The sequence below is a fragment of the Syzygium oleosum genome, unplaced genomic scaffold, assembly GCF_021117445.2.
Source record: "Syzygium oleosum isolate NSW1041296 unplaced genomic scaffold, Sole_v2.1 Sole_v2.05, whole genome shotgun sequence".
Lineage (NCBI taxonomy): Eukaryota > Viridiplantae > Streptophyta > Magnoliopsida > Myrtales > Myrtaceae > Syzygium > Syzygium oleosum.
In genome coordinates this window covers 9,066,165-9,085,279 of record NW_026607489.1, presented here as the reverse complement: position 1 = coordinate 9,085,279, position 19,115 = coordinate 9,066,165, and the positions used below count along the sequence as shown (strand labels likewise).

General features: G+C 37.3%; 1 protein-coding gene across 3 annotated transcripts; it reads left to right on the top strand.

Moving 5' to 3' along the window:
• The first annotated feature begins 461 nt into the window (after nt 1-461).
• Nucleotides 462-18,784, top strand: LOC115681685 (exocyst complex component SEC6). Of its 3 annotated transcripts, XM_030605708.2 has the most exons (26): nt 462-645; nt 762-914; nt 1,064-1,102; nt 1,235-1,323; nt 1,490-1,580; nt 2,395-2,484; nt 2,567-2,646; nt 3,201-3,293; nt 4,749-4,775; nt 5,221-5,328; nt 5,518-5,656; nt 5,753-5,797; nt 6,125-6,180; nt 7,277-7,385; nt 8,707-8,847; nt 8,953-9,132; nt 9,975-10,058; nt 10,155-10,241; nt 10,794-10,838; nt 11,402-11,480; nt 12,805-12,874; nt 15,335-15,422; nt 15,622-15,711; nt 15,829-15,945; nt 16,145-16,207; nt 18,338-18,784. In XM_030605708.2, the coding sequence occupies exons 2-26, from the start codon at nt 786-788 to the stop codon at nt 18,467-18,469; spliced, it is 2,271 nt and encodes a 756-aa protein (XP_030461568.2). In that variant the 5' UTR covers nt 462-645; nt 762-785; the 3' UTR covers nt 18,470-18,784. The 3 variants fall into 3 exon arrangements, with proteins under 3 accessions (XP_030461568.2, XP_056167485.1, XP_030461569.2); XM_056311510.1 differs by lacking the exon at nt 1,064-1,102; XM_030605709.2 differs by lacking the exons at nt 462-645; nt 762-914; nt 1,064-1,102; nt 1,235-1,323; nt 1,490-1,580 and having other exon boundaries at nt 2,569-2,646.
• Nucleotides 18,785-19,115: the final 331 nt, after the last annotated feature.

Genomic DNA, 19,115 nt, shown 5'->3' with positions numbered 1-19,115 from the left:
CTTTTTTTCTCAAACAATGGTAACTTCAGGCAGAAAGTCAATGGGGGGCCAAATTTGGGATTTAAATGAAACTTGGTGTTTTTTTACGGGACAAAAAAAAGTTCGGGCCAGAATTGTCGCTCGACCTAAAGTTGGTGCTTTTTTATGGGACAAAAAAAAATTCGGGCCAGAATTGTCCCTCGATCTAAAGTTCGTGCTTTTTTTTGGAATTAACCCATTGACATTTATGACCAACTTATCTTTAGATATAAATCGATAAAAAAATTATTTTTTATTAATATAAACGATTAATTTTAGCTATTGATTAGAATTTTTTGTAAAACAAATAGACGTTGGAAGGTAATTTGCTTGTTTTCAATCAAAAACAATTTTCAATAAATTGCGCATCCCAAAAGGGACAGAAAAATCGAGGGTAAAAAAAAAAAAAACAAAAAATCGAGAATTATATAGTTTCTTTCTCATATCTTCCCCGAAACCGCGAGACTCCGACCTGCAAAAAGCCAAATCCTTTTCCCAATTCGACCGGCGCCCAAGTTCTCACAGATCCAAGCTTCGCTTCGACTTGACCGGGAAGATTCAACGTCGCCCCTCGAAGACCGCCATTGCCGTTCGGGTTCCGCTTCGGAGCCACGCTCGGATTTCATGGTAATCTTCTCTCTGAATTTTCCCCCTTCTCTATTCTTCCGGCGACGGCCGGCCGGCCGGCCGGTCGTTTCGGTTGCGATTCCGGCGTCGTGATCGAGCTTCGCGTCGCTGTGCAGCCCTCGCGGGATTGATCGGCGAAGATGATGGCGGAAGATCTGGGCGTGGAGGCCAAGGAGGCCTCGGTCCGCGAGGTCGCCAAGCTGCTGCCGCTTCCCGAGCTCTTGCAGTCCATCGCCTCGATCAAAGCCGATTACATCGCGAGACAACAGGTGATCCGCGGAACTCGAATTTCCGAATTCTGAACTGCTCGTTCGATTTGGGCGGGTGATTTCGTCCCTTTTGAAATCCTTTAGTGTTTACGAGAGCGAGTTGGTTGCGTTGTTTCGCTAAATAACGTTGCTGTCTTCCACATTGCTAGGCAAATGATGCACAGCTCAGTACGATGGTTGCCGAGCAGGTACATTTCTCATATACGTGATCTGCTTTCACTTTGGTTGCCTCATGTTGTTTTCTGTTGTCATTTGGGGTCATAATGGGGTCTGTGGTGTAGTTGAGCATATGCTGATTATGCTCCACCCGCTGATCACAGGTTGAGCAGGCACAGACTGGGCTCGAGTCCCTTTCTTCATCTCAGAAGACTATTAACCAGCTGAGGGAGAACTTCGTTTCTATTGAACAGTATGGAGTCTCTTTTTTGCAGATAGAACAGATTGTCTATTACCATATTTGGAATACAAATAGAGCAGAGATTTGGCGGTTTTCCTGGTGTCCGTTATCGGCTAGTTCGTACTTTTTTCAGTGTATCTTTAGCTTCATGCCTTTGGTTGTTGGGCTCTTGTATCAGGTTATGTCAAGAATGTCAAACATTGATTGAGAATCACGATCAAATAAAGATTCTGAGCAATACCAGGAACAACTTAAATACAACCCTGAAGGTCAGTCCTTTTCTTGGCATTATAACGAGCAGATTGTCAATCGTTGTCATTTGTGGACTCAGGCAGCCACCTTGTTGATTCTTTTTCCTTTCCCAGACTCCAAGGTCTAATGAGAGTGAAGTCACGAAAGCCAAAAGACTTTCTTCTTCCTTTGCTTTACCTATTAAAAGACTGAGTTTAACCTTTGTCACAACTATTAGATTGTGCCTTCATCCAACATTTTTTGCTTTTGGAGCATGTGGCAGTGGCCTCACAAATTTTTTTAGGTATTAGAGTAAGAGGTCTCAAGTTCAACATTCCGGGCTTTTTGTTTGCCTCCCTAATTGTATATTTCCACGCTTTAGTCTCCTGCCAAATTCCAGCCTATGCATGGAGTGTTGCAACAGTTAAACACTAAATCACGCATCCATCTAGCAACCTGTGCTTTTATATCGGTTGGTTGTGGTTTCGCAAAATTTTTACTACCTCATATTCCTACTTGCCATCTCAGTGATGGATGTAATTAGTTTAAATAATCTTTTTTTTAGAAGGCTGTTGTCCAATAGCGTGTGTGCTTGAGCTACTCCTATAATAGCTTTACTACGGAAAGCTTATTTTCTCTATAAATAAATATATATTGCTGCTACATAACCTGTAGGTGAGATTGGATAGCACTAAAGGTCATTAAATATCCATTTAGAATACAAGGATGGCTACTGTACTAGAACCAAAATGTCGTCAATCGTTATCAATCTGCATTTTTTGGTGTCTTTGGACCTTTGTCCATCCCTTCAATAGTTATTGGCTAACTGACGGACTTGTTGGTCTAATGCAGGATATAGAGGGCATGATGTCCATTTCTGTTGAAGCAGCTGAGGCCCGGGATTCTTTGAGTGATGATAAAGAGCTGATTAACACTTATGAAGTTAGTGTTTTTCAATAAGTTTCAAGTGCAATGACTTGATTTTATGTGGAAATGTACTTACTTGCTCATTTAAACTTTCAAGAGGTTAACTGCTTTAGATGGGAAGCGAAGGTTCGCGTTGGCTGCGGCAGCATCACATAGAGATGAGGTTGGCAGACTGAGGTTGTCTTTCATTCTCTTGTTCATCATGGATATTTAACATAAATATAGGAAATAATAGTCAAAAGCTACAACTTCAGATGTCTTTTCTGGTCTGGAATTTTTTTTTTCAATGATCATTTCTATTGGGGATGAGGATCAAGTACTTCAATCTTAGTTATCATTCCATTTCAGTTTGCAAAAAAAGAAAGAAGCTCTAGTTGCCCATATAGTCAGATATTGAAATAAGGAAGCTGCTTGCTTTTTGTTAAATGTTGACATAGGCATTTCAAAGCAATCAATTTAAGAAGTTGATGAACTCTATGTTATTCAATTCTGCCACACTCTTGATGATTGCTATTACGTTAAGGGTTCTCTAAGTTATGCTGATCACAAGAAAATTTTTGTAAGTTGTGTTTGGTCCTTGAGATAAGGATCGACTCTCTTCCTCTTATCTATTGCTCGTTAGATGGGAAACTTGTAATCATAAATAGTTTTGGCATGCAACTCTTTTATTTGTCAGTTGAATGACTTTCTTATGATGCAATGATTTTTCTGATTTCCTCTTTTAATACCAGAGAATATTTTGAAGATGTAGATCGCACATGGGAGACATTTGAGAAGACATTATGGGACCATATTTCTAACTTTTATAAACTTTCAAAAGAGAGGTAGGCCTCCTTTACTTAAATATTAGAAAGACTTCTTATGCTCTGCGGATAGTCTATTGTACCAGGGACTGGGGGTTATTCATGCATTTCTTGCTCATGTTCGCAATTCATATAAATTGTACTAAGCTAATTACTTGAAGTTGCACTTGTTTGTGCACTTGAGAGTTTGTGTGTTGCCTGATATATTGTGGGCTTAATGGATTTTACTATCATTCCATTTGGCTTGCTATTTGACTCTGACCAGGTGTTCGACATGCATTAGTGTGGTGAACATTGTGTTAAATGAGACATTTAAGGGTTTTTGGTCTGGACGGTTGTGGCGAGTTTCCTCCTAATCGTGGCTGAACGAGATAAATGATGATGTTTCCGCTTCTTATCTTGCTTTTCCCATTTCTGCTGGATAAGCATATGTGTTCCCATTCTGGCTAGGCTAATGGAGGAGATGAATTTGATTGATGCTGGATACTAGTTATAGAAACTTATAATATGATGCAAAATACTATTGTAGTTTGCTTTCCTGTAATAACTGGAAAGATGTTTTGATTGGTAATAAATTATGGAATAATTCTAGATGACTTCCAATGTTAGTGATTATACGCCTTAAAGGATTTGAGGAGCTTGTATTGTATGAAAGTAACATGTGTTAAAACCAGAACTCACTCCAATGATACTGTTGATCTTTAGGTCAATCAAATAGCAAAAGATTATCGCCAGTAATAGAAAAAGATGTCATCCCTTGAGGTTTTATACGGCTGCATTTATGTAGCATTTGCATGAATTTAAATGGAGAATATGGTTTTCCATATTTGGAAGATAGTTGGATATTAGCTACTTGATGTATTGCTAATTGCCTCAAGAGAGAAAGAAGGATAACTAAGAGGCTTTTTCTGTGATTCTATTACCTCCTTGAGGACATTTTGCATATGGGACCTAGAATTTTTTAATACTATCTTTAGATGTCTTTGCTGACAAATTACTGTGCGTACTCATGAGTTTCATGACTTCCAATGTTATAAGGAGTTTGTATGAAAAGTTCCACGTGCTAAAAGTAAAACTTAAAAGCTAAAGCTAAAACCAGAACTCACTCCAAATATACTGTTGATCTTTAGGTCAATCAAATGGGAAAAAATATTAAAGATATTACCCCTGGAGGTTCCACAAGATTGCATTGATGTATCACCTGCATGAATTTATAGGCTTTCTATATTTGGAAGATAGTTTGATATCGTCTACTTGATGTATTGATAATTGCCTCAAGAGAGAAAGAAGGATAACAAAGAGGCGTTTTCTGTGTTTACGTCCTCGAAGATTCTTTGCATACGGGACCTAGGAATAGATGCCTTTGCTGACAAATTACTGCTTGTATTCCTCAGTTTTCAAGAACCGAACATATATACATCGCATCCTATACCTCTTTGATCTAGAATTGATGTGCTTATTCATTGTCTTTTGCAGCCCACAAACTTTGGTCCGTGCTTTGAGGTATGTTCCGGGAGGGCATGCTCTGTCAATTTTTTTGATCTAAGGCTGTTACCTCCTATTATATCACTTTTGTAATCTTTTTCTGTCATGCACTTTGGTGGCAAGACTGCTATGGCTTGCTGCATATTTCAGACAATCAGTTCAACATGGATTTATGATAACCCGAGAGTAATTTGTTGGGAAGATTTGGTCGTGACTTATAATCGATAGTAACGTGAAACTGACTAATCTAATATGATGGCCAAGAAGAAAGCTGACCAATCTAATATAATATGTAAATAGAAATTGTAATAGTAGGTGCACATGAAGCAGGTTCTTGTGCAACATGTTGCAGACACAAAAGTTCTCGAGCAAGAGCAATGAGCTGTGATTCTTTCCAATTTGTTACGCAATTTACCTCTTCATTTGAAGCCATGATGTTCTTTCACTGATGTATGTCACATAGGGTTGTTGAAATGCAAGAGATCCTTGACCAACAACTTGCTGAGGAAGCAGCTGAGGCTGAGGGTGGTGGTGCAATGGCATCAGTTGCAAATCCACGTAGAAGTGCCAAGTAACTCTTTTTAAATGATATTATCTGTTTTACTTCCAGTATTGTCATTTTTTGGTCTTCTTAAAACAGTATTGGCTCTTTGATATATCAAGTTAGATGCAATTTTTCTTGATTCAACAGGATCTTGTACTCTTGTAACAATTATGGTGATTAATAACATTTAGGTATCTGTTTCCTCATTGCTTGCAGAAAATCTACCAATTCAATGGCTTCGTCCCGAAACCTTACACAGCAGAAGTTGAAGGTTCAGGGAAAAGGGTACAAGGATAAATGCTATGAGCAGATCAGAAAAACGGTGGAAGAACGTTTCAACAAGCTTCTGACAGTGGTACTTCAAGATGCCTGTCTTTTGTAATTAAGAAAGAAGAGATGCTCAAATATTTCAGCTGTGCAATATCTTATTGTGTTGTCTGATGTCCATCAGCTTGTGTTTGAGGACTTGAAAGCAGCACTGGAAGAAGCCCGTATGGTATGCTAAACTGATCTGCTCAATCAAAGAACTGATAATTCTATTGATCTGTTTTGTTGATAGGTTCATCTTATGACATGATCTTTAGCTTAGCTAAGTTTTGCTTATCTCAGCATTGGAGTTGCTTAACCTAATGAGATCAGACTTGATAAGGGCCTTTTTGGCCAAACAAGTGTCCTTGTTCAGTTGATTATTATTGAGATCATTGGTGATGTGTGTAGCCTGCTTATAATGTTGCCATGCTCAGATGAGAAGTGTTCTTTCTGTTATTTTTCATATTTGAGTTGGTTTTTAACTGTTATTTTGACGCTTCCTTTTCATGTGGAGATTGGAGAAGAGCTGGGGGATATATATGACTATGTGGCTCCCTGTTTTCCTCCAAGGTTTGTGTTATAACAATTTAGCTTATCTTGATCACTATTATGGTCGATTTAATTTGATGATTGTGTTAGGACATCTTTTCAATCTTAAAGTTGGTGCATATTGGGGTATGGATCACAGCCTGACTTGTCTATGTATCAAGATGAGGATAAGTGGTCTTGTTGTATAAATCTAGAAAACTTGAATGGCAGAACTTTATTCTTTACACGTATATTTTTGACCCAGCTTTGTTATATGAAAACATAAAGTCAAGTGCATTTTCACTAGCAAAACTTGCACAGTTCTGCAATAGGACATGGACTTGCAATTGTTGAGCTTGAGATGTAGTGTCCCCACATACACACCTACACTATGTCGTGTCCGATAGACTTGAGTACCCCCCTTTGATATGAGAGTTGGAGTACCAGATCATTGCAAGTATGACTAAAAGATCTGAAAACTTTTGCTTTATTAAGATGAATGTCAGGTATCATGTATGTTGAATTATCTTTCCTCTTATAATGTTTCTTTGTTGAGATTACAATGGTTCTTCTTGAAGGTCTCATGTTTTTTTCACGGCCAACTAACAAATATAAAGACTCTGATTTATAATTTTAACTTGATCCTGTTTTGACTGTTGAGGTTCGGTTTTTATGTAAAATCAATAGTATAGGTAAGGAGATTACATGTGACCTGTATTCTTCACCAGAAACCTTTTAGTCTCTCTGATCAGATAGCATGTGCAGATTCAACTGCCAGATTTTCAGTTGCTTTCTTGTGTATCAGGCCATTGGTTGCAAAGTTATGATTCGTGTGCTCGGGACTTTTGTGATCAAATTGACACCTTTTTGCATGTGACCCCAGACACATATGTATGATTTTATCATGCTGGTTATACATTTTTATTTCTGGTGCTATTTATATTCACTGAGCCTCAAAACCAATCTATCCATGTGCAAAACTGCCTTTTTTCCCCATACTTTAAAAACTAGTTCCGCATACATCTAAATTGATTCTACTTGCTCTCTGTAAAGTGTTTCAACTACAAGTCTGTTGTTCTTTCTCTTTCCGTGATGTCCTTTTATAGAGAAATTGTCATTATTTTTGTCTTATGGGCAGATATGAAATATTCCAGCTTATGGTGAATTTGTATACTGAGCGGTTCATTCAGATGCTTAGATTGCTCAGCGACCGGGCAAATGAAGTAACAAATATAGAGATATTGAAGGTACTTTTTTCTCATGCACAGCGACATCATCCTATGCATGTTCCTTTGTTTTCATATTCAAGACAGGACACAACAATTTGCCTTAAATTGAACTTTCTTCATTCCAACGAGTATGCGAAAAAGCTTCATTTTTCCAGTTATTCATATATTCTCTGCAAAAAGATCAATCACATGCCTTTTCTATTAGCATCAAATTATCATTTTTTGCTTAAGAAACATAGAAAATTGACATTTTCTGGAGTTCTAGTTGTCTGCCACCTCTCCTCCCCCACCAAATACACATAATTGCCAAAGACAAAAAGGCTAAATCAAACAGTCTTTTTATCTTTTCTGCCGTCTTTTTGGTGTGATGAACGTCTTTGCTTTTTGAGTGATCCACAGCAAAACCCCTAAAATATGGGAATTGTAGCATATGCCCCTAAAGTTTGGGATGTGGCAATAGATCATTGCATTGTTTGAAAAGCGTTGAACAAGTGAGGCTTAACTTAATAAATTCAAGAAATTTTTTGTTGCATCTTCTTCAAAGAAGAGAAGAATAACTGAAATTTGATATGACTCTGTCTTCCAATTCCAAATCTCATTTTTATTGCTCCAGCTACGTAGTGTCAAATTTTAAAGAAACCGGCAGAATGCTTTAGTTTTGAGAAAGGGTATCTCAATCAGCACTTAATATTATTACCTATCTTTAAGTTTCTGGCCTTAGTGAATATTAGTTACCGCCAGACAGTTGTTATCAGTACTTATTTTTTGTCACCGACACTTTCAACGGATTAAGGAATCTCCAGCAACAACTTCAGTTTGTGAATGGTGGTTGGTTAATTATGAAGTGATGCCTTTTTGGCACTCTTTTTGGGGAAAGCAGTTGCACAATGACGATAGGACAATGTAGTAAAATTTGGGGTAATCAATCTGTAGAATCTCGTGATCTTTTCCAGCAACCTCGGTAAAATCAAACTTCTGAAGAAGTTACTATACTTGCCCCCTCCCTTGACCCCCAAGAACACGTAAGAGGTAGATGTGATAGTCTACTTGGAAATAAATGCTAACCATTCAGTTGAAACACTTGTTTGTAATTTCATGCAGGAAATTAGCAGTATTTTTTTTCTTTTTGATCGTAAACAACTCTTGATTAATACACTACATATTGGGAAGGTAGTTCAGTGCCATTGCAATCTTTAGGGGTCATATTATTCCACATTTTGTTACTTTGGAGTTCAATGCAAGTAACGTTCTTTTTGGGGGGATTGTGATTTGACTTGTATGGACAAATCACCTGTTATTCTTTCATTAGTCGATTGTGATGCTAATGAAATGCTTCTAGGTAACTGGTTGGGTAGTTGAATACCAAGATAATCTGATTGGGCTTGGTGTCGATGAGTCCCTGGCACAAGTTTGTTCTGAGAGTGGTTCCATGGATCCCCTTATGAACTCATATGTTGAAAGAATGCAAGCTACTACACGGGTGAGTTTATGTCTGGCACTCCTTATTTTTGGATTGAACTAGTCCTTTTAACTTTTAGGAGCCACTTCATCTTGGAATCATGTTTTGCTTTATGTATCTTTCCAGAAATGGTATTTGAATATTCTTGAGGCTGATAAGAAGCATCCACCAAAGAAAACTGAAGATGGGAAGTTGTATACACCAGCTGCTGTTGATTTGTTCAGGATTCTAGGAGAGCAAGTTCAAACTGTCCGAGACAATAGCACTGATCTAATGCTATACAGAATTGCTTTGGCTGTTATTCAGGCAAGTTTGGCTGAAATATTTTTAAATTGGTTGCTTTAGTGTCACTTCTTTGCAGTTTCTTTCTACAGCCCAAGTTGGACAAGAAACAGTCCAAAGAAAGATATTGGAATTGTGCAACTGCATAACTAAGTGATTATATATGTAATTGTGCAACCACGGTATGACTTGTCTCTCTTTTTGGGTCATCATCTCAAACAATCTCTGGTTGAGACATTCTAGTAAGGCATGCATAACTAAGCGATTATCATTTCATTTGGACTATTTAGACATGTGATTATTCTTAGATTACTAGGAGCGTATGTTTGCGCTCTCTTTGTCTACACCTTGAGACAGACGTCATTAAGTGTAGCTGTTACTCTTGCAGAACTAAAGCATGATAATTGGTGTTTGAGAGAGATAAATTGAAGTCAATAAAAACTATGTGGGCCTGATAGGAGCTGGCATAGATATGCGATACTGACATTAGGTATCTTGACTTCCTCGCAACTAAGAAGTAAGGAGATAATGGGAGACTCGTATGTACATGGGATAATGGCAGTCGGTGACTTTTGTGCTATGCCTACACTCAAAAACCATGTGAACTTACATAATGTTGGACAGGAACCTGCTATTGTTGCATATCATATTTCAGGTTTTCCCTTTTGGTCTCAATGGTTTGTTCACCTCAACATTAATGCCATTAGGTTTATCACCAAAATGATCCCTATCCTGCATTCAATCTTGGATGCTTTTCTGTTCTTCATGTGTTCTTATTGTATTTTGCTGTGTAAGTGAGCAAAATTTTCCATAGTCAGTGACTTATAGATGTTGCAAATGTTATCTTTTTTCATCTCTTCCTGCAGGTTATGATTGATTTTCAATCAGCAGAAAGACAGAGACTTGAGGAACCGGCTTCTGAAATTGGCTTGGAATCACTATGTGCGATGGTTGGTCCCCTTTAAAGAAAATGGCTTTTCTCCTCTCTCCAGATGTTGTTACATGCTTGTGTTTTAGAACTTATGGTTCCCTTTCCTCTCTAACAGATAAACAACAATTTGCGCTGCTATGACCTTGCAATGGAGCTAAGCAACAGCACTATGGAAGCGCTTCCACAAAATTATGCAGAGCAGGTTTGCCTTCATCTCCATGCTGCATGTTTTAACCCAATATTAGGGATAGTGTAGGTTTTATACTTCAATGTTGTTCCAATGGTCATTACCATGTCAATCTTCTAAAAATGTTAGCATATTGGCTGCATATACCTTCATATCAGAAGTTGGGGGAAAAAGTGCTTTATCTAAGTTGTAAGCAGATCAACTTGTGCCTAGAAGGTTGTATTGCCAGATGCAATGTGAAAGAATTGAACACAAGACAGGTGATCAATCCTTTAGCATTTCAACCATGATAGTCATTACATCAGCCAGCTCACCAGCAAAATTTAGAATTGCGTATATTGATATACTCCAGCATGACTACATTGAAAGTAACTGAGGGTATGCCATTCTTCTGAAGAATGGTAGATCCATATTAAGTATAACATGACCTGATTAATCTTGGCACTATGGTACTATGCACCCACAATGAAAGGCACTTGCATCCATATCAATTAGTGCATGAAAGATGTATTGTATCTGCATTAATATATTCTCTGGTAATTACTAACCTTTTCAATGCATTGACAGGTCAATTTTGAAGACACATGCAAAGGTTTTCTGGAGGTAGCAAAGGTATGCTGATGCTCATTAATAATATTACCCCAACACTTCCGTTGAGGTCACGTACCCATGTTTATACGATATGGCATGAGCGTGCATTTGCATACAAAAAAATTCACCCGAAGTCGCACTTAGCACTATCACATCCCAGTGCAAAACATTTACCACACCAAACCATCATAATATAAATATCGTGGAAAAATTAAATAAATAAAAAGGAAAATTAGTGTATGGCCTGCCATGTATAAACATTTACCCTTGTATTACAACCTTAGAATAATTGTTTATTTGCTATGTATGTCTACCTGGTTGATGTTTGTGCGGCATCAGTATTTACTGATTCTGATACTAGGACATATAACCATACCGAACTGTCGTAACTAGTCCAGGAGCTTGATATTAGGCTGTCTGTTCTATTTGACTAGTGCTTGACGGATTCTTTTAGATCACTCAACATATCTTAGAATAAGTCTAGTCTACGATTAATTTCCCTGCTACTGTGGGTATAGTAGCATTTGTGATGCATCTCTCTGGACTTCTGAAGCTGCCAACTGAAGGCTTGTAGTTAATGGCAGGAAGCTGTCCATCAAACTGTTAGTGTTATATTTGAAGATCCCGGAGTGCAAGAGCTGCTTGTTAAGCTTTATCAGAGAGGTAAAATGAATATATCAGCTTGATTATGTACTTTACAAAATGTTTACTCGCAGCATAACTGTATGTTTGAGTGACTTTTACTTTTAGCCTTTTGCTTTAACCTTTCCTTGTAGTATTTTTCAGTTTGAATATTATTTAGCACTGAACACTCTACCCCTTCAAAATTATCTTGTAACTGTATATCTACTGTTTACTATTGACAGCTAGAGTTCTTTGTAATTAATGCATTAGTTTTGAAAGAACTACTTTTGTGGATAGCACAAAGCAACTTTTGGACATCTAAACAGACCCCAGAAATTCTCAGTGCAGAAGAGCATTGCAGATGTACCATAACATTTGTGTACTCTATTCCTATTCACCTCATGGAGTATCTTGTGGGGCTAGTTGATTTACCTTTTCTTTTGGGGGATGAGAGATTGTATAGTGGACTTGTCTGCCGATTTTTCATGTTAGGCAACATAAACTGGGAACTTCTATCAATTATCTTGAAGTTTGCTGAAAGTTCTCAATATTATTAAGTTGTTTAAGCTGTTTTTTTTGCGTAATTACTGGGTCACTATATCAAGCTTCTGGTGCGAAAAGTAGTCACCACTATCATAATGAATCTATCAAATGTTACTTTTTTCAATTAAGCATTTGGAATTTGTTTTTGTTATTTTTCATTTCACAAATCATATCATGCAACAAATTTTACTTGTCAAAGTTACTGTTTCCATTTTGAAAGTTGTAGTTTTTACTTGTAATTAGTTTCAGCAGGCCTTATTCGCATTGTGCTTAGCGATCACTGTGAATTTGGGTTTCCTATCTTGACAAACTCTCTAAATGGTTTTGTGTCGAAGCAGTTTATCAATTCAATTTACTCCAACAGTGGATTTATATTCATTGTAGTAGTCTTTTTCAATTTGATTCTTGTGCATTTTTCACCGTCTTCCTCTTGGTGCAGTTCAAACCCTTAGCTTTGTATAGGTGCTTCTTATTGTTGGTGCATTTAAGTCTCGGTTTTCGTGATCCTAATTTCAAGACTAGCTTGTAGATGCTCCGAGCCTTGTCATCATTTGTCATCTCTCAATCTTCTCTTCATGCAGCTGCTATCTATTTAAAATATTCATTTCCTCTGCATGTTTAATTTCCTCGCTGCCACTGTCAAATCTCATTAACTGCATGGCTGGCCAAACCGTTGCTCTGTAGTACTTATTGTAACTGTTTTGGTAATTTTGGGAGATCTGGTGCTTTATTAACTGAATAGAAATCCTCGTTGATGTATCCTTCAAATTATATCGCTTATGCTTTCATATTTATGTGTACTCTCATGATTGTGTTTCAGAGTGGTATGAAGGACAGGTTACTGAGTATTTAGTGGCCACATTTGGTGATTATTTCACAGATGTAAAAATGTAAGTTCTTTCAGTTTGAGCTTGCCTGAAATTGTTTATTTCATAGGTCATTGAAAGTATTCTTATACTGCAAATATGTAATGATATATGGACTAAATCACTGGATTAAATGGACTAGAACGAATAAAAGTCATTATTCTCCATTTGTATAAAGCAGATGCATATGTAGTGGATAACCTAAAATGCACAAAAAATGGTTTGCCGTGCCCAATTTGACTCTTCTTGAGAGCCAATAGGTCAATATGATTCAGTGAGCTTATTCCAACATTGTCGAAGTGAAGTAGTTCTTATCTTGTCTGGGCACGAGCAGCAACATCAAAGCAGTAATTGTTTTCTTCTATTCTTTGGAAAAAAATGATGCAACAAACATTATCTAAGTGAAGTGAGCTACTCAAATATTTTTCCACTGAATTTTGTTAAATATCGCGTCTTTTGTGAGATCCCTGCTGATTGTGATAGTTGTGTTGCACTTAGCTTGGATATAAGCAGCATTCTAGTTTGCTATAGCTGATTTTGTTCTCCATTCGTGATTGTGCTGTTATTTGCAATTGTTAGAGTGCACCCAAAAGCTTAAACCAATTAATTGAGGGAGCCAACATAAATATAAGGACCATATAAACCACTAGACAAGCGTGTGGGATACTTTAACACCCGTTCTTACCCGCAAATCGGATTGCGAACGGCACGCAGAATAGATGAACGGGGAGCCTGACACGTGAAATAAATCTGAGACGAGACTTGGCTCTAATACCATTTTAGAATGTTCAAATCAAAATCTTAAGCCAATAACTGGAGAGAGACAACATGAAAATAAGGCTCACATAAACCCCATCGACAAACGATGGGCTTTACTTTAATAGCAAATAAGCATAAGGCTGGTTGGCTTAGTTTTCTATAGAAGGGATTGCATTGGTGGAACTTGTGGACAAAGAATTATTGTATCAGATGCAAAGGTGTTGAAAGAAATCTAAGAACCGCCATTAGACTTATTTGTAGGGTCCCATTGGCATGCATCCAGTATTGATGCTTGACTTGACATAATGCGATGCAGTGCAGTATTAAGAGGAGTTTCTTTTCATCAAATTCTTATCCACGGGTCTCATGACTAGAGCTTGTGTTGCTCTACGGTGTTTCTTTTCTTTAAAGTACATAGGTTTCGCTATGCTTTAAGCATTGCTGGATGCTTTAAGCATTATCGGCGGATTCATGCTTATACTAGCATGAGATCCCACACAATACTGCGGAGAAAGTTAATTTGTCGGCAATATACTTTTGATTTATGTGATTATTAATTATGTAATAATCAAGAATGCTTTTGAGTGTTTAAGGTGATGAAACATTGCAAGATAATGCACACATCATCCATCTCACAAAGATTTTTGAAAGGAATAGAATATGTTACGGATTTACTTATATAGACTTTTATAAACCATACTGTATACAACCCAACTTTGATGCAAGGAAAAAATGTCCAAAGTGTGACAGTTGATCAAATTTGAGTTGTTATTATACCAACTGTATACACTGCTTTCTCTCTGGACAATAAATTGTTGTTTTTATTTTCAAGTAAAGAATGTTTGGTTGAAATTGTGGGTTTCAAAAGTTACAAGATATTTTATGAAAAATAATGAATTCAAAGAGAAACTGTTGGTACATAGAAATTATCAAAGGACAAAGAGAAAAACAAAGACAAACTAAACCAAATAACAATAATACTAAGTTATTTTCTTATTTATTACGAGATCTCATTATTTTATTGATCAATGACCAAAATATCATACTATAACTATAACTTACTGTCCCATTCAGTTAGGTCCTTCTTGTGATCCATTTCCTCTGCTCATTTGACATCATACTGCCTTTAACCACCTATCTTCCCTTCCTTCAATTGTACTCAGTTGTTCCTACTCAGAGTCCATTCTGTTAAGATCAAACTCGCTTTAATCAGATTAACTGATTTCCTTTCGTCCATGCTTCTTTCTTGTTTTGTTTTACTCATGGAAAAAGAGACAATGGTAATATAAATGTCAAGTTCTTGTCTGGTGGTGTCCAATAGCATTTCCCTTTGCTTGAATGCACCGGTGATTATTGCGAAGCGTTTTCTTCAGTTCCTTAAGGTCACAGTCTTGGTAAGACAGATGAATGATGATTTGATCTGATGCAGAAACATGAGATGCTCCAAATCAAAGCACCTTTGGTTTTCTGTTAAGTAAGCATAGTACATTGACGTGCGACTAATCTCAATATATTGGATAAATGATGAGTATTTTGATGGGTTTGCTGTGTTGTTTAATAACTTTTGATGAATTGTCTGCTTGTTGTAAGTGTGCTAATGGCTGCCTATTTTAGTCATGTTACTTTAGAAACAATTACTTGTCATTCATATCTAGAAGATCATCATGTGATGGGGCCTGATTTTCAAGGTGACCTTGTGCTGGTTTGTTGCTCTATTTACTCAAGGTACATCGAAGAGAGATCTTTTAGGAGGTTTGTTGAAGCTTGCTTGGAAGAAACAGTGGTTGTTTATGTTGACCATCTTTTAACACAGGTTGGCATTGTCTCTTTCTTATGTTAATATGCTTTTCCATGGTACTAATCTAGGAAATAAAATTCCTGTCGGATGGAGCAGCATCCTGGAAAGGTTCATCTGGGCATTGTCCATAGCTAGATCATTTTTACATGAATATGAACAATGCTTCTGGTGTGATTTCCTTGTAGTCTGATGGTGGTAATGGTTGTGATTGTAGAGAAATTATATCAAGGAAGAAACCATCGAACGGATGAGGCTGGATGAAGAGGTTCTGATGGACTTCTTTAGAGAGTACATAAATGTATCGGTAAGTGTGACTTCAATCTGTCAAATACATCTATAATCTGTAGTGTAGTTGCATCTTCATTTTATTATTTTGTTCACTAATGCTTCCATTCCGTTGTGTCTTTGAAATTTGCTACAGAAAGTTGAGAACAGAGTCAGAATACTGAGTGATTTGAGAGAACTTGCATCTGCTGAAAGCCTTGATACTTTCACCCTCATCTACACCAATATTCTTGAACATCAGCCTGACTGCCCGGTATGTTGCTTCGGCATGTGTTTTATTTTAGCGTAGTCGGAGAACCCGGTTTGATTTGTTATTTCTTAATGCAAAGCTTTATGAAGTGATATTAGAACAGAAACTTGCTGATTTGCTTCTAGTCTGCAATGATGTGTATTGAACTTGCTGAAGGTTTCTAATGATTTTTATGTGCAATATTCTCATTCCTTAATGACAGCCGGAGGTGGTCGAGAAGCTTGTCGGACTCCGAGAAGGGATACCAAGAAAGGATGCTAAGGAGGTATGTGCAGATTTTCAGTTAATTTGTCTTGAGATATTAGGGGACAGCGTTTGTTGATTTCCTTGTCTTGGTTAAGGTTTGCAGGGTAGACATCTAAAGAGAATGAATTAACTACTAGACTTATACTATTTGCGATTAATCTTACGTGAATAATCTGATGAAGTGAGAACTGATTATTTGCCCTCAGTTTGCAACTTAAAGTGGTCAAAGTTTCTCGCATAGAATTACCTACCTTAGAAATATAGGACAGTAGAAAGATAGGAAGAGTTGCAACTTGAAAGAAAAACATCCTTTGGAACTTATCTTCATTTATTTCTCATGCTTCTAATGTAATTTGGCAAGTTGTGCCTTAACTCTCGACTTTATGTCCTTGCGAAGTGATCTCCATACTATATTTTTAGCAGAATAGTCCCTTGTTTTACCAGACTTGTTAAGAGAGGCTCCTCTGTTTGGTCTCTGTCCATATTTTGTCATAATCAATATCTACAAGATCATCATGGCTTCTCTTGACCCAATGCAATCATCTCTAATGGTTGTCGTACAAATACGTATGAAATAGTGAAAAAGCAAGTGCAATTGGTGAAAGATAATATTAGGAACTCAAGCTGCAATTATGTAAATAAATTTAGGTCAATATAGGCGGTGTAGATCTTGAAAATATTGATTTTAAAAGAATGCGGATCTATATTTAGTGCAGAGGTCTCACCAATTCTGGAAGTGAGTGGAATGAAAACAGAGTGCCACTGGTTACTCTACAAATAAGCCAAACTACAGAGGACGTGCTTTCAAAATAATTCTATGGATGGTCATCCAATTATGAACACGAGAGAATAGAAAAGCAACTAGGCAGATATTGAAATCTGTCACTTCTCTTGCTGTGCTGTATTATTTTTGACATTTGGAAGTTTCCCTTCCAATGATCTAATTTTCAGTAGCTGTTGCGTAGTTGAATCGCACCATTAATTTGAGGATACCTAGCGTATGTCATGGTAACAACTTTGACTGCAGACTGCTGCATCAAAGGCTATTTGTTGCTTCTATGCCCGGGGGGAAAAAGTTGAAACTGGTTTATTCTGGTGGAAGGGGGATTGGGACTCATTTAAGAATGGGACATGGATTCTACCACTATGTTCAGGAGAAGAGAAGAAAGATCAAAGAGAGAAAAGGGGGAGGGAATTTGATTTTCTTTGTAGGAGACAGCAATTGGAGGAGAGGAGAGAAGAAAAACAACTCTCTCATGGGGAACCTATCATCACACCTCCCAAAGTTACCAAATTGCCCGCACTTTTTCCTTTTCTAACTTTACAAAGCTGGAGCTGAAGGTTAATATTATACATACAAGAAGTATTCTTTCCATTCATTTTCCTTATTTTCACAAACAATCGAAAGTGCAATTCTCTCTTCTTTATCTTCTTTTCCTTTCTTTCCAATAGGAAGGGAGACAAATTTCTTTACTCGCACTTTCAATCTCTTCATTTTGCTTCATCCGTAATTTTTTCCCACACACAATGCGAGTTCCCATTTTACAGCTGAGTTATGGGTCGAGCCAGTAGTGCTGACTGCTGATATAGGGTTCTTGAATATGTTCTTTCAAATGCAATCAGTTTTTCTTCAAGTCCCTAGAAAGCTAATAATTTGGAGGGTTCAGGTCTTGATCTTCTGGATTTAAGCAGCACAGATTCTTGATCATTATACCATTAAATTGGTGATAATGAATGCATCTAATTCGTGCATGTGAGCTTCCCCATTCACCATTATTGTGTTCCATAAAGTTTGTCCACAATGGACAAGCTACACGATTGGTCCGTGGTTGAGCGAATAACCAAAGGAAGAATGACATAGCAGTAAATTATTCGTGCATGTGCTGTTGTTAGGTTATATTCGAAAAAAAAAAACGATTAACTTGCTGGCTTAGAAAGTTTGTCTTCTGCTGTCCTTTCCTTGCTTTATTGGAGGAAAATCATAGGGAGTTAGGGAAACTTTTAAGATTCAATTTTTATCATATTTGCGCATTTAATCGAACTGCTTTCCAATCCTCAGATATTGGTTAGTTCTGATTTTACATGACGCTAAATGTATGCGTGAAAATTTCCCGTGGCGTGATCCAATGGGTATTTTCTTATCGAACAGGTTGTTCAAGAGTGTAAAGAGATTTATGAGAATTCCCTCGTTGATGGGAACCCCCCTAAGGCAGGTTTTCTTTTCCCCAAGGTGAAGTCCTTATCAGCTTCTAAGGGTTCTTTGTGGAGAAAGTTGACTTAGTCCTGGTGGAATCTGCATTTTGTATATCTATTGGACATAGCTCAAAACATTTCGTCGTTGCTGCTAGTAATTTAGTGCTTTTACTCTCGTCATCGAATGTAATTCTTTTAACCATATTTTCGTAGGTTATCCTATTTTTTTTTTAAATTGGGTTTCATTTTTTTTGATTTTTTTTAAAAATTTTTGAAGGATATTGGACTATCATAAGCTGTAAATTGTGTAATTAGTCGGCAACTGAAGTACTTGCGATTGTAACTTCTTACTGCCACCGTAGGAGCTCTCCTTTCCCTTTGGAATGCAGCAGTGGTTGAATTAGGATTCTTTGCAACTTTTCTGAACTCTGGGTAGGTAACAATATTTTTCTGTTTGGTTGAAGAACTTTTCACAATGCGGGGCCGGTGAAAAAAGGGGAGAGATCTTATCGGGTATTCTCGACTCCTGAGCTAAACTCACACGAGCCGTCGGATGCTATAGGTTTTATTTGACGTCTGCATGATTTAACGGCTCATGTGAGTTGGGTTACCATGAGCATGGAGCATTTAATATCTTTCTTTGCAAAAGCAGATATAAATCCTAAGGAATCAATCAAAATTCAGGGAAAAGTACCAAAAAATTTCTAAATCTATTGCATTGGTACCAATTCAGT